The 14972-nt window shown below is 38.2% G+C and overlaps 1 protein-coding gene across 1 annotated transcript; it reads right to left on the minus strand.

Annotated features, from left to right (window-relative positions):
- Positions 1-1444: 1444 nt before the first annotated feature.
- Positions 1445-3156, minus strand: LOC132039401 (uncharacterized). The gene is made up of 3 exons (XM_059429888.1): positions 2890-3156; positions 2529-2734; positions 1445-2393 (listed from the first exon to the last, which is right to left on the minus strand). The coding sequence occupies exons 1-3, from the start codon at positions 3154-3156 to the stop codon at positions 1445-1447; spliced, it is 1422 nt and encodes a 473-aa protein (XP_059285871.1).
- Between the last annotated feature and the right edge of the window lie 11816 nt (positions 3157-14972).

Below are 14972 nucleotides of genomic sequence, written 5' to 3' on the forward strand. Positions count from 1 at the left end.
TCCTTAGGGGGTACGACGTTACGACGCATATGGGATGACTCTGAAAGTAAGGTTTTAATTTTCTAGATGCGCTCAATAAAGCCAAAGCGAGTTTTTTCCAAATGTGGGTACCTGGTTTCGGCGTCACCGAGGGTTCTACTTACATAGTAAATCGGGTATTGCGTACCTTTCTCCTCTCGAACCAGGACACCGCTCACCGCTATCTCGACACCGCCAAGTATAGATACAACTGCTCGTTCGCTTTTGGCGTGTGGAGTAGAGGCGGACTTGATAAGTACTTTTTGAGTTCTGCTAAGGCCATCTGACATTCGGGGGTCCATGCAAAGTCAGTCTTTTTCTTTAGCAACGAGAAAAATCGATGACTTTTGTCCGAGGATCTGGAGATGAATCGGCTTAAGGCAGCTATCCGTCCTGTCAATCTTTGTACCCCTTTGATGTCGTTTATCACGGTGATATCTTCAATTGCCTTTATCTTATCCGAGTTGATTTCGATCCCCCGATTCGATACCATGAATCCGAGAAACTTTCCCGATCCAACACCGAAGGCACATTTTTCTGGGTTCAGCTTCATGTTGTACCTCCTTAATATGCTGAAAGTTTCCTGCAAAAATTTCAAATGGTCCTCTGCTCGCAGGGACTTAACGACCATGTCATCTATATAAACTTCCATTGATTTCCCTATTTGGTGTTCAAACATGCGGTTGACTAACCGCTGATAGGTGGCACCGGCATTTTTTAAGCCGAAGGGCATTACATTATAACAATATGTGCCAGACCTAGTTATGAAAGAGGTTTTTTCTCGATCCTCCGGGTCCATTTGTATTTGGTTGTACCCGGAGTAGGCATCGAGGAAACTCAGCGTGTCGTGACCCGCAGTAGCGTCGATCATGCGATCGATGCTGGGTAAAGGAAATGAATCCTTTGGGCAAGCCTTGTTTAAATCTTTATAATCTACGCACATTCTAAATTTATTTCCCTTTTTAGGCACTACTACAACGTTAGCTAACCAATCTGGGTATTTTACCTCTCGAATGGACCCTATGTTAAGGAGCTTGGTTACCTCGTCTTTGACGAATGCATGTTTTACCTCGGGCTGTGGCCTCCGCTTTTGTTTGACGGGAGGAAAACTTGGATCCAGACTCAACTTGTGTGTTGTCACATCCGGTGGGATACCTGTCATGTCTAAATGGGACCAGGCAAAGCAACCGAGTTATTTTTAAGAAATTCAATAAAAATTTTTCGGGGGTTAACCCCGTGCCTAGTATACCTTCTTATCCGGTGGATGAGCGAACAGTGTGATTTGCTCGAGTTCTTCGACTGTGGATTTAGTGGCATCTAAATCATCGGGCACCACAAAGGTCCTCGGTACTCCGAACTTTAACTCTTCGTCCGGTGTGTCTCTGTTCCGATCTTCCGAGGACTCCGAGATCGGAATCTGTGATTGCTATTTGGCACTCTCCCCTTCGTTCCAATCCGGCACCTTTGTAATCTTAACAGATTCTTCGACCGCGAACATTTTCTTTGCGGCCTGTTGTTCACCACGGACGGTTTTGATACCCTCTGGGGTCGGGAATTTCAATATATGATGCATAGTTGAGGGGACCGCTCTCACGAGGTGAATCCACGGTCTTCCCAGCAATGCATTGTATCCCATGTCTCCCTCTATCACATAAAATTTTGTCTGCTGCGTAGTTCCTGCCATGTTGATCGGTAAAGTGATCTCACCCTTCGTCGTCTCGCATGCCATGTTGAATCCGTTGAGGACTCGTATTGTTGGCACGATCTGATCTAGTAGTCCCAGCTGCTCGATGACTCTCCATCGGATGATATTAGCCGAGCTACCTGGATCAATTAGCACACGTTTGATTCTAAATTTATTGACAAGGACAGATATTACCAGCGCGTCATTATGAGGCTGAGCGATGCCTTCCATGTCCTCGTCACTGAACGAGATGGGACCCTCGGGGTCTTCATTCCGAATACGCTTTTCCCTTGTTATGAAAATTTTGGTGCGTTTTACAACCGGCCCAATGGGAACGTCCGTTCCTCCCATGATCATGTGTATCACTTGCTGGGGCTCTTCCTGCCTATCCTGCTTGTTGGAGTCCACGTTCTTGAAATGTGTCTTTGCTCGTTCACTTAGGAATTCTCGAAGGTGTCCCAAATTGAACAGACGAGCAACCTCCTCTCTCCACTGTCGACAATCTTCGGTTCGATGGCTATGAGTGTGATGGTATTTGCAAATAAGGCTTTTATCCCGCTTCTCTGGATCATATTGGATTGGCCTTGGATGCCTTGTTTCTCTGTTACGGATAACGGCCGCCGCTATGGTCGCTACATCGACGCAGAAATTATACTCGGATAACCTTGGAGTTTCTCTGTTTCCCGAGGCTCTATCGACAGCATTTCTATTTATCAGTCCACGACTACTTTGGCCTCGATCGTTCCTTCGATCATTCCTCCTATCATTCTTGCCCGATTTGCTGTTGTGCCCATTTCCCCTTCGATCGAGCGGTTAAGGTTGGTACCTGTCATATGATGATTTGGAATCCCGACTTGCCGCTCTCTTTAATCGATCACTCCCTTTACCAGAATGCCATGATACCGAAGTGGCCCTCAGAATCTTATCATCTTCAACCTTGATCTTTGATTGATACCTGTTGTGTACATCACCCTGTGCGATCGCCGGTATTCTATCAGATTTTGCTTTAGCTCCATAGACGTAATCGAGCTTCTTGAATTGAGTCCTTGAGTGAAAGCCTGAACGGCCCAATCGTTAGTGACCGGAGGTAAGTCCATGCGCTCTATTTGAAATCGGGCCATAAACTCGCGGAGGGTCTCGTCATCTCGCTGCTTGATGTTGAACAAGTCCGATTTTCAGGTTTCAACCTTGATAGCCCCAGCATGGGCCTTGACGAAAGCATCAACGAGCATGGAAAATGAATCAATCGAATGCTCGGGCAAGTTATGATACCAAATCATTGCCCCCTTTGACAGGGTTTCCCCGAATTTCTTAAGCAGCACTGATTCCCTTTCGTCATCGGCGAGATCATTGCCCTTAATAGCACACGTATATGCAGTCACATGTTCATTTGGGTCGGTTGTCCTATTATACTTTGGGATATCGGGCATGTAAAATCTCTTAGGGATTTTCATCGGCGCCGCACTCGGCGGAAATGGCATTTGAACTAATTTTTTCAAATCCGGTCCCTTCAACACCGGCGGCGCCCTCGGAATCTGATCGACCCTCGAGTTGTAGTTCTCCACCTTCTTATTGTTCGCCTCTATCTTCTTTTCGCCGGAATCGACTCGTTTCGTCAATTCTTTGAGCATTCTTATCAGTTCGCCGCTCTGCCCGAGATGGTTCTCGTTATTCTGAGCGACGTGCCTTTCTTCCGTATCCTGGGTCTGTTCTGATGGAGCAATATCGGTGCCCGATCCGGCCCGCAATTGCGCTATGATCTCTCATCGGGCCTCGTAATCGGGCCATAGCCATGTTTTACTGGTTTTGGAGTTGTTGCAGCATGGCTCCGTTATTCTCGCCGGACGGTATGTTGCCCACCGATGATCCAACTTGAACAGGATTAACAGGGGACACGTTGTTATTAGGTACGCCCCCATCGTTATGCTCGTGATGGCTTGGCTCGACTTGAAAGTTGACGGAATGGGAATCCGACATTTCTGGTATACCTGAAATCAAACCTTAAAGAACAAATGTAAAATATCGAGTGTAACCAGAATTTTGTATTGAACCGCCACTACTATCTCTGGCCCCACGGTGGGCGCTAAACTATTTAACCTTAAAATGGAGAACAATTAAATTTATGCGTGATGCCGAAGATATGCAATTCAATTCGAGATGAGATTACGAGATAAACGAATAAGTAAATAAAAGATGCAGATCTGACCAAATATTAATGACGACTGGCCTCAGGTATCGGAATCGAGGTCGAACCCCTTTGCCGGGTGTTTACACAATGAATAATGAAGATAAACTTAGAAAAATATGAATGAACTCAGATGATTCTATTGCCTTTTTTTACATGAACTCTTTCTCTCTTTCTGTTGCCGAACCCCTCGAAAGTGAATGGGGCCTCCTCTTTATATAATAGAGGAGTCCTAACCTAGTACAATTCTAAGGAAAAGCAGTCTGGTGACAACTGTTAACGAGATTGATACCGAAATATCCGGTTGAGGGCGGATATTCCGATCTTCTCCTCATGGTGGTTAACCGCCTCTGCTTTAACGCCTCGTTCTAGATCGAGCTTGGAGCCTTATCCTCGATAAGCCGGTCATATCCTGCCCGAACATAACCATGACAATAGGAAAGCGAGCATGCCCGTATCTTCGGTTTTACCCGTATACAATGTCAAAAATATTAGCTACTCCCTCCATCTAGTTTTACTTATTACATATTGACTTGACATGCATATTAAGGAGCCAAAAATAGAATTAAAAGTTTACCATATTACCCCTATTATTGCTAATTACCTAATGATTGAAATCAATTAAAGCTTATCAAAAATATATCTTTTGCCAACTAATTAAGTAATGGGTTCCAACAATTTACATATCCCCCATAAAAAAATAGTTTTGACTAGTACAATTCCAAAGTAATGGAAAAAGGAACTGAAAATTTTGACTTATTAATATTAAGGGTAAAATAGAAAAGAAAAAAAAAGGTAAATTATCTCTTGGTTTTCTAAAGTGAACAAGTAAAATTGGATAATTATTTTTAATATAATGGACAAGTAAAACTGGATTATAGATCCATGGATTATAGATCCTCCCATATATCGACCTACTTAAATACGGTCCCTCCAACCACACACAAGTACTGAAGTCCCAAGTAATTCGAACACCTACTAGGATGATTTTCGGATTTCTATGTTCAGCAAATCTTGGGCAAAATCCAATACTTAAAAATTCAATCATAAAACAAATCACGCCCTCTCAGTTCAGAACTCAAACGTCTAAATTCTAGATTTGACATTCTTTATATCTTAATCCGGTACGATACCACCTTTTCTTGTCTAAACCTCACGAGCCCGATTGTCACCAACAACAAATGTCACATTTGTGTACCATAAGCCACTTGTATGAAAATAAAAGTAGATCAGACAAACTTGATGGAAGATATTATAACCTGTTCATGGCCTCATGGGATATCGACTTTTCACTACTGCGGGAAGCTAGAGGGTATAATTTTTCCAATTTTATCTTCAAATATATACATATGGCAAATCTGCATGATACATTGAACTAGTCACATATATAGTCCAGGGTACAACTAAGAGCCCGTTTGGATTGGTTTATAAGTTGCTGAAAACAGCTTATAAGCTGTTTTCATCTTTTTTGAGTGTTTGAATGACCAATTTAAAGTCATTTTGTGCTTAAAATAAGCTTAAAAAAATAATTGGGCCTATTTGGCTTAACTTATCTAAAGCAACATTATAGCAGGTTTTTTATAATTTCTTATTTTAAGCGTCCAAACAGGCTCTAAGAAAAAATATCATAAGGTTACGGACGCCTAACAATACGACAAAGAAATTGACCTAGCAATCATTTTTGTTACCTATGAATCTGAAAGCCTGCTTGACATAGAACTTGACACTACCTCTTCACGTACAAATTACAAAGGTACAAGAATACAATTATATATACAACTGTAGTGATGGACAAAGCGTGCTGTGATTTCCGCCGCCTGTCATGTCTTCATGTTCTATTTATTTTTAGTAACACTACAACTGGATTGGCAAAGAAACCATCGCTGAATTTAAGCCGCTAATTTTGCTTCTCTTTCAGTTCAAATATAAAACTAAAGTATTTCGTCTGAAAAAAAAAATATGACAGAATTCAAATTACAAACATTCATGAATTTAATGTAATCAAATATGAATTTGAACGACTTTCCTCTATTAAGGTTTTTTACAAAAAAAAAAAAAAAAAAAACATAAGAAGTACACCACGTGTTTCATTTTATGTCAACCTATATGATTGAGTATGGAGTTTGAGAAAGAAAAAAAAAAGTTGAAACTTGTGATCGGTCTTAAATATGACATGATATTTCTTGACTATCAAATCTTGTCAGTAAGTATAAACGAGCAATATTAATTATCACAAGTTTTTATATTTGAAGTATTTTTAAAGCACTTAAAAAAGACCATCATAAAAAATAGAAAAACTTTAAGAATCTCTAAACGCTCTCTACAATTTTCACTATATCTCTTGTTTTTTCTTATTTTCTCTTGTCATGAAGATAGCTAGCAGCACCCTTATTTATAATAGTAAGAAACCTACTTTAACTCAAAACAGGAAAACCCAATCCTATACTAATTTGACTATAAATCCTAACTGGACATGAATTAAAATATCAAATTCTAATCAATTTTGGTTTCTTACAATTTTGAATTATTATTTTCAATATTCTCCCATAATTCAAATTTGTATATCTAACTCATGATCCACTTGTTGCCATCTTCAAACCGTTGAGACACTTGTTTCCAACCCATCAATTGTTGAAGCAGTTTCTCTTCAACCGTCACTCACCATTTTCCAATTTTGCTGAAACACTTGTCTTCAACCCCGTTGATGCACTTGTCACCAACCTTCAATTTTTGTTGAAACACTTGTCTCTAACCCCGTTGATGCACTTGTCACCAACCCCGTTGGTGCACTTGTCACTAACTTCTATTTTTGTTGAAGCACTTGTCTCCAACCCTGTTGATGCACTCTGTCACCAATACTCAATTTTGTTGAAGAACTTATCTCCAAATCCGTTGATGCATTTGTCACCAAACTTTAATTTTATTTTTTATAACCCACTTCTCTAACTTTTAGAGAAGATCATTTTTTCCTCTTGTTCTCTTTATATTTACTTTTTTTTTTTTTAAACTGCAATATTTTTCTCCATCATTCAGAGCATGATTATTTTTCATGCCTATATTATTGGTCCGATGTTTGCCATCATAATCAATGGCCAAACGGGCGACACTCATTGGCTAGTATCGCCCACCAGCAACGGAAGCTATTTGTCTTCTACGTAATCGTAGAAGCTCTGATACCAATTGTAGGAAAATATTTATTATAAGTATCTAAAAGTTTCTACAATCTTTCTTGTTCCCTCTTGTCATGAAAATAGCTAGCAGCACCCCAATTTATAATAGTAAGAAACTTATTTTAAATCAAAACAGAAAAACTTAATCCTATACTAATTTGACTATAAATCCTAATTATACATGAATTAAAATATCAAATCCTAACCAATTTTGATTTCCTACAATTTTGAATTATTATTTCCAACAATATTTACACTACAAGAAAATATAGAAATGGCAACAAAAAATTTAATATTTGGCAACAACTTAGTTTTCTTGTTGGCAAATGAACTTTTTTGTTGCCAAAGAATTTAATTTTGTTACCATAGTATTGATTATTGTTGCAAAAAGTACTTTTGACAACAACAAAAAAAGTTATTGCGGGTTGTTGCAATAACAGCAGTTGGGAAAAGTCTATGCAACAAAAAAAAAAATTGTTGGCAAAAGTATTTTTTGCAACAATAATCAATCAAAAAAAAAAAAAAATTGTTGTCAAATATATTTTTTCTTGTGGGGTTATATCAAGTCACACTAGTTTAATAAAGATAGTCATATAACTTAAAAGAACATTTGTGATGACATAAAACCAATCTCGTGATACTTAAAGCCAATCCATAGAGAAAGTTCATAGTACTAGTATTTTAAGGACATTATAAATTGGTTGGCTTGTCTGAGATTACTTTACTAAGCAATTATAAAGCACAGTTTTTTTTTTTTTTTTTTTTTTACTAATCTCAAAATCCTGCACTTCTAGTGATAATGCTAGATACAGGCCCAGGATTGCAACTTGTAAGTATGAAAGAATCAATGTTAGGGTCTATAGTAATTTCAAAGAATTAATGTACGTCTATGGTGACAAGACTTTGAAAATCTTTCATTATCTAAGCTAGACATCGTCATTGGCTACAAAAATGATCATCATGTTATTGTTTACAATAAAATATCTGCAGATTGTGGTTAATATACAACGCCGCTGATTCGTGATGTGCTAATTTACTGTTTGATGATTTTGACGTTATATATATCAAAACTGGTTGTTACATGATCGTCGATCGAACTGCTAATGACATAGTGTTGCTATTCGTTTTGTTATTTGTGATCATTTGAACACTTTCAACACCTAATCTTTAAAGTTTAATACTAATACCGACAGAAATACAATAAATATCTCATAGAAAGTACAAAAACACGTTGCTTGTTTTATTCACTCGTTCACTCTCCAACCAGCTATAGGCTGCAGCTAGGGCAGCATTCAAAAGAAAGTATAATCACTCGGTAGAGTGGAGTTCTAAGTTACCTGCACTAATCTATATTATTATAAAAGCATGAATATAAATATTGGTTGACCAAAATATCTTTCAAATATTGAACGACTTTTATACCCTTGCTATTACTGTTAACATTTAATTACTAATAATCCTAATTCTATTAAACTCCCAATCATTAGCCGTTACTAAACTCATTACCAAACCTATTTTACTACTAATTACTAATCCTTCTTACTAACTGTTACTACTAATTACTAATCCTATTTTTTTTTTGTTGAAAACTGATTACCAATCCTATTTTTATTGAAATACCACGCATCCGACTTTTATACCTTACTAACAATTACTACAAATATCACTGATTGCTAATCTTTTTTTTTTTTTTTGTGGCGGAAAATTAATTACTAATCCTATTTTATTGAACTAATTAACAACTGCACCAAAAAAACAATAACTAGCTAACATAACGTCTATTACTGCAACGTAACAATCTGATGTCCTTTTGTTTTCTTATTTGAATTGTACTCCAATTTAATATAATATGGGAGCCAAATACTTCTGAAAAAAGGCACACATTCTCCACGGCAAGCTTTGGTACTACCGCTTCAGAAAGAAGATAACAAAGTTCAGTAAACTTTTCGAAAGGTATTATTTCTCCCCATTACTATACTTTTTATTTTCAACTTTATTATTTATGTTTAGAGGTTTAAATACGATTTGTCAATAGCTATTGTCGAAATTTGTCTCTTCTCATTAGGTATATTAGATATTTGCTTCTAATAAAGTAAATCAACCATATTAGATAATAAAAATTAATTTATATTTAGAGTAAATATTGTTTTGCAACTTTTTTAAAGTTATTACATGTGGTTTAAGAATACCAATGGAATCAAATTTGGCGAAAGAATATGTGCCTATAAATAATCTTAGAAAGACCGATGTACAATGGGTAATAAAGGTATTGGTCATTGGAAGAACTGATAATAGAATATATGAAACCAAGAGGTGATGGGAGGTAATATTCGTTATATATTTGTATTATATTTCTTACTTATTCATATTTTCTTTATTAACATCAGATTAATTTTAAATAACTTTTCAGGGAACAAAAATTTAATTTTCCGATGAACACATTAAAAAGTGGAAAGATTTATTGGAACAAAGCAAAGGTTACTACATCATTAATGGTCGCGTGAAGGACCCCCACACTAGCTATTTATCCGTGAACACAAAGTTGGAAATATCGTTTACCAATGATACTATAGCTGAGGAATGCAACAACTATTTTTTTACCTCAATTTTTTCCAATAATTTCCTTCATGGAAGATGCAACAAAATCCACAAATGGAGCATTATTAATAGAGATAATGTTTGTCTGAAAATAACGTGCAACTGCACGTTTATAGAGACTAGTAGTATAAAAAGTATTTATATATCATTATACTATTATTTTTATTAGTGTTAATTATTTTTAGGATTTAACTCACGGTATAAAGTTTGATAAATGTAAAATTTTATACTATTCCGTATCAATGTAGGGGTAGTTTATTGTGCTAGCACAAGCAGGTTATCATTTTTACCAGATTATTATTTAATAATTATCATTGAGATTAATTAGCCTATAAATTTTCTTGTAAATGACTTGATTGGGTAAATGATTATCAGTAATTGTTATATTGACGGTGCACAAAACTTAAACTCTAGTCATTAACTTAGTTTAAAAAAAAAAAAAAAAAAAGGACAACTATAACCTGCTTTTACAAATGATCGGTAAACTAAACAAAGTAATGAAATATAAACCAAGTCCTACACTCTCTGGCCTCAGCTCAATCCTCATTCCATCTCCAGTGGTGCTTTAAGGATTGTATTGCTTCCCCCCTCACTATTAACTAGTGTTTTTTTTTTTTTTTTTTTTTTTTTTTTTTTTTTTTTTTTTTTAAAGGCAGTATGGTCCACTAAGTTCGCGGGGTCCAGAGAAGAGCCAAACTTCAATGGTCTATTATACGCAGCCTTATCCTGCATTTCTGCAAGAAGTTCTTTCCACGGGTCGAACCCCGACTGTCACGACCCAATTTCACTAAGTCATGCGGACACCTACCTTTCCCACCTCAATAGGCGAACCCTTAACCCAACGTTCACAAATAATAGAAAATAGCGGAAGAAGTAAAATAGCCAAAGTCTCATAATTATAATATAAATAAGAAAATACGGAAGTAAATGAAATCCGCCCCAGTATCTGGTCTGGTTATACAAGAGGATCTAACTAAAATCTACAAGTTTGGAATATCAATCATTAATGCATCAAGTCCGAATATGTCTCGGAATAGGAAATAAGACATAAATAAGAAGAATCTTCAAGGAGGCGGATGTCTCGTGCTCACCCTGTAGACTCTAAGCAAATCTCGGAGCGACTTTCAGCCATGAGAAACAAAAGTAGATCCAGCCTGGAATTCTGCATTCATAAAAGAATGCAGCAAGTGCAGGTCAGTACAAAATCACAGTACTAGTAGGTATCATCGGCCGACTAAGTATAGCTAACATAATTCGGACAATAAAGCAAATAGGCAGAGAAATCAACAAGTATAAGCCGAACATAATCAAAACCAAGTACACGAAGTAGAGCATCTAATCCCAAATGTGCCAAGTCTCAATATGTCCAATCCGAAACCAACATCACAAGTAAAACACCAAATCATCTCAATATAAGCCATGATGCAATGCAATGCAATAATGTATGAGTGCAATGCAATGTAATGCCATGCAAATCTTTGTGTACACATGTACTCCGGACGGAAATATCGACATCTCGATAGCACAACCCAAGGTGACTCGCGAAGTCTAAATGCCACCAGCCCTGGATCTTTATCCAACAGACAGACGAGACCGCATCTTTGCCCACGAACGTTCTCACAAAGACTACTGCTGGGGGACCCGCGGAGTCCATGCACTCACTCAATCCACGATTCCGGGACTAACATCGAATGTCGGACTCTCACATCACTCTCATTTAAAAACCGAGCCCAGCTCATCATAGTGTCTCATCAAGTACCAACAGTGTATTAACAATATATCATGAAGGATGAGAATGCGTGCAATACATGTGTCAACATCAAAAATCAGATCATTATCACAAGTACCAACATGGGTACGCCAACAATATATTCATATCACAAGTACCAACATGGGTACGCCAACAATATATCAATATCACAAGTACCAACATGGGTACGCCAACAATATCATGAAAGACTACACAAGTCATATGGAACTCTATCCTCGTATCAACATCAACAAGTAATGTACTACCATATCACAATCAAGATGTAACAACAATTCCCAATATCTATTATCATCACGTGGCATCCAGCCAACAACAATAGAACAATCAAGTCACCACACAATGGGGTGGCTAACCCCAAACACACAACAAGGCCCAACCTAAGACAATATCCAACCCGACTTCATACCCGAAGGTTTACATGCTGTCTCCGACAATATCATCTAAATATATGCTTCGCTCCACGAAGTCTCACCAAGGGTAAGCCATAACCTACCTGGAAGGCCGAACAACAAATCACCAATAATCATACCTTAGCCTTTCCTTTCCTTGAGCCTCAAGATCAAGAAAGTCTATTCATGTTCGAAATCCAGATTAGAAATCATGAAGGTTGATACCTATATTGCTATCATTCAAATTAGGTGAAAACCAACCCTAGAATTTGCGAAAACGGGGCCCACAAGGGCAAAACGGAAAATTCGGGGGTAAATTATCCAATTAAACACTAGGTGATCAAAACCCGTCAACTAATTGCTAAATTAACTCAAGGATTCATCAAATCTCGAAATTCAAGCAAAACCCCCAATTTTGGGTATATATCATAACTCTTAAATTCAAGAATTCATCACTAATAATGGAATGTATATGATTAACAACCTTAGATACATCATATCTAGTATAAACCCAAACAATTTCATCATGTAAAGCAACTTAGGAAGTCTAACCAATTTTATGAACTTCTCAAGAAAGGCCCATTAAACCTTCTTCATGAAAAATTCTAATTTCCTACTTTAGAAATCATGGATTAAAGCTCAAACCAAGGGAAAGAAATCATGGATTAAAGCTTAAACTAAGGGAATGAATCAAAGGGAAATACTTAACTTTCAAGAAGAGAAAAACTCCAACAACATTAATAGCCAAAAACGCCCACTTGTTCTGCCTCGTTTCTTGTGCCAAGCAATCCCGAAACTCACTTTTGATGCCTCCAATGGATTCCTTGTGAAATGCCAGTCAAGTTAGGCTTTTGAATCACTCTATTTGACCATACAATAAAGGAGATATGGAAGTTTCAATATTTGAAATAATGCAAATTTTTAAATACGAATTCAGTGGCAATTTCGTAATTAATCTGAAAAATCTGGCAACCCAATTCTAAGTAAAATGACCATAATCCCCTCATACGATGTCAGAACTTGATGATTTTAGTTGCTATGGTTCCAAAATTACGATATGGATATAATAGTTCAGTCGAAACACAAATCAAAGGTCGTTTGCTCAATATGGTACCCTTTATGCTCAAATCGACATCGAAACCGAAAACAATCACCATACAACCCAAACTTATCCAACACTCATCGGAATCTAACCAAACTATGTGGACATGTCCAAAAATCATCATGCAAACTTATTGGAACTTTCGAAACATCGACACGGGATCATCTTGACCCGATGTTGACCGTGGTCAACTCCAATTCTAACTTAACTATTTTCTCAACCAATGACCCAAATCACACCCGAACCCTTTGGGAACCAAACCAATGACACCACCGAGTCATAAATCACCCTCCGGACCTAATGGAACTGTCGGAATTCGATTACGGGCACATTTACCCAAAAGTCAACTTCGAGTCAAACGATTTTCGCTTTAAGACCAAATTGTCTAAAAGTCATTCCAAAACCCAAAACGAGGCCTAGGGAACTGTGCCACCGGTCCCTGCGGATCAAAATAGTACTAACAAGGCTCGGGGAAGATTCAATGGGGGCAAAAATGGTAAAAACGCAATAACGACCAAACGGGTCGTTACATCAACTTCCTGATCACATGACAACAACTTTATCAGTTACGTCAAGGCTCACTATTAAATATTAAGAAACAAATTAAAATAGATTTATTCATTTTTAATTTGCATGACCATTGACAGGCAAATAAAGCAGCTATCATTTAGAGTAGAAACCGGTAGCTGTCTTATCTTGTTCTTCTTTGTGGCGGTGCTTGAATTTGATTTTGGGAGAGCCAAGTCTTGGATTCGTTTGTTAGCTGAACAAGGGAAGACAAAAGAGTTTTCGAAAATGCTTACAAAGTATACAGGTCATATTGTAACTGATTTGTCGGGAATAAAATATTGTAAGTAGATTTGATGTTGTAAACTTATTATTGTTCAATTTTGCATACTTCAAATATCATTTCAGAACAAGCAAAATATCACCAAAATCCACTGATTTTTTTTCTCGTTCAATATCTTGCTATCACACTATGAAAGTGTGGGAAAGGGTGGTGGAAATGAGGGTGAGGAGAGGTGTGTCTATTTCAGAGAACCAGTTTGGTTTCATGCGGGGCGCTCGACTACGAAGCCATTCATATTGTAAGGAGATTGGTGAGCAATATAGGGAGCGAAGAGGACTTGTACATGGTATTCATTGACCCAGAAAAGGCCTACTACAAGGTGCCAAGAGAGGTCTATGGAGATGATTGGAGGCTAAAGGTGTGCACATGGTGTACATTAGAGCGATAAAGGACATGTATGATGGAGCTAAGACAGGGGTAAGGACGGTAGGGGGAGACTCGGAGCACTTCCCTGTTCGACGGGGTTGCATCGGGGATCGGCTCAGCCCGTTTCTATTCGCCTTTGTGATGGATGAATTGACGCGACAAATACAAGGCGAGGTGCCTTGGTGTATGTTGTTCGCGAGATGACATAGTCACGATTGACGAGACTCGCAAGCGAAAGTTAACGATAAAGTCGGAGGGCGGAGAGACGTTGGAGTCTAAAGGATTTAAATTGAGTAGACCAAGACGTACTACTTGGAGTGCGAGTTCGGTGGCGTACCGCGTGAGGGGGATGAGGAAGTGAGGCTTGGTACCGGTGCCATTCAAAAGAAAGGAAGTTTCGTACCTCGAGTCTATTATACGGGAAGATGGGGATATCGACGACGATGTTTAACATCGTATTGGTGCGGGGTGGATGAAATGGGGACTCGCCTCACGGTCTTTGTGTGATAAGAAAGTGCCTCCAAAAACTTAAAGGCAAGTTCTACAAAGTGGTGGTTAGACCGACTTTATTGTACGGAGCGAAGTGTTGGCGAAGAAATGCCACATTCGGAAGATGAAAGTCGCGAGAAACGCGAATGCCGCGTGGATGTGTGGACACACTAGAGAGATAGAATTAGGAATGAAGATATCCGAGACAAGGTGGGAGTGGCATCGGTGGAGGACAAGATGCGGGAAGCGAGGCTGAGATGGTTTGGGCATGTAAAGAGGAGAGACGAGAGATCTTTGCCGGTGCGGAGGTGTGAGAGGTTGGCTATGGATGGTTTCGGGCGAGGTAAAGG

The sequence above is a fragment of the Lycium ferocissimum genome, chromosome 12 (genome assembly GCF_029784015.1).
Source record: "Lycium ferocissimum isolate CSIRO_LF1 chromosome 12, AGI_CSIRO_Lferr_CH_V1, whole genome shotgun sequence".
In the NCBI taxonomy this organism is placed as follows: Eukaryota; Viridiplantae; Streptophyta; class Magnoliopsida; order Solanales; family Solanaceae; genus Lycium; species Lycium ferocissimum.

Excerpts from the sequence above, each read along its gene's own strand:
- LOC132039401 (XM_059429888.1), bottom strand. The coding sequence starts at position 3,156 with ATGAAAATCCCTAAGAGATTTTACATGCCCGATATCCCAAAGTATAAT. Across the intron at positions 2,735-2,889 it reads CCCATGCTGGGGCTATCAAG|AAGCTCGATTACGTCTATGG; the intron begins GTTGAAACCTGA and ends ACTCAATTCAAG. Across the intron at positions 2,394-2,528 it reads TCCAAATCATCATATGACAG|AGCCTCGGGAAACAGAGAAA; the intron begins GTACCAACCTTA and ends TGCTGTCGATAG.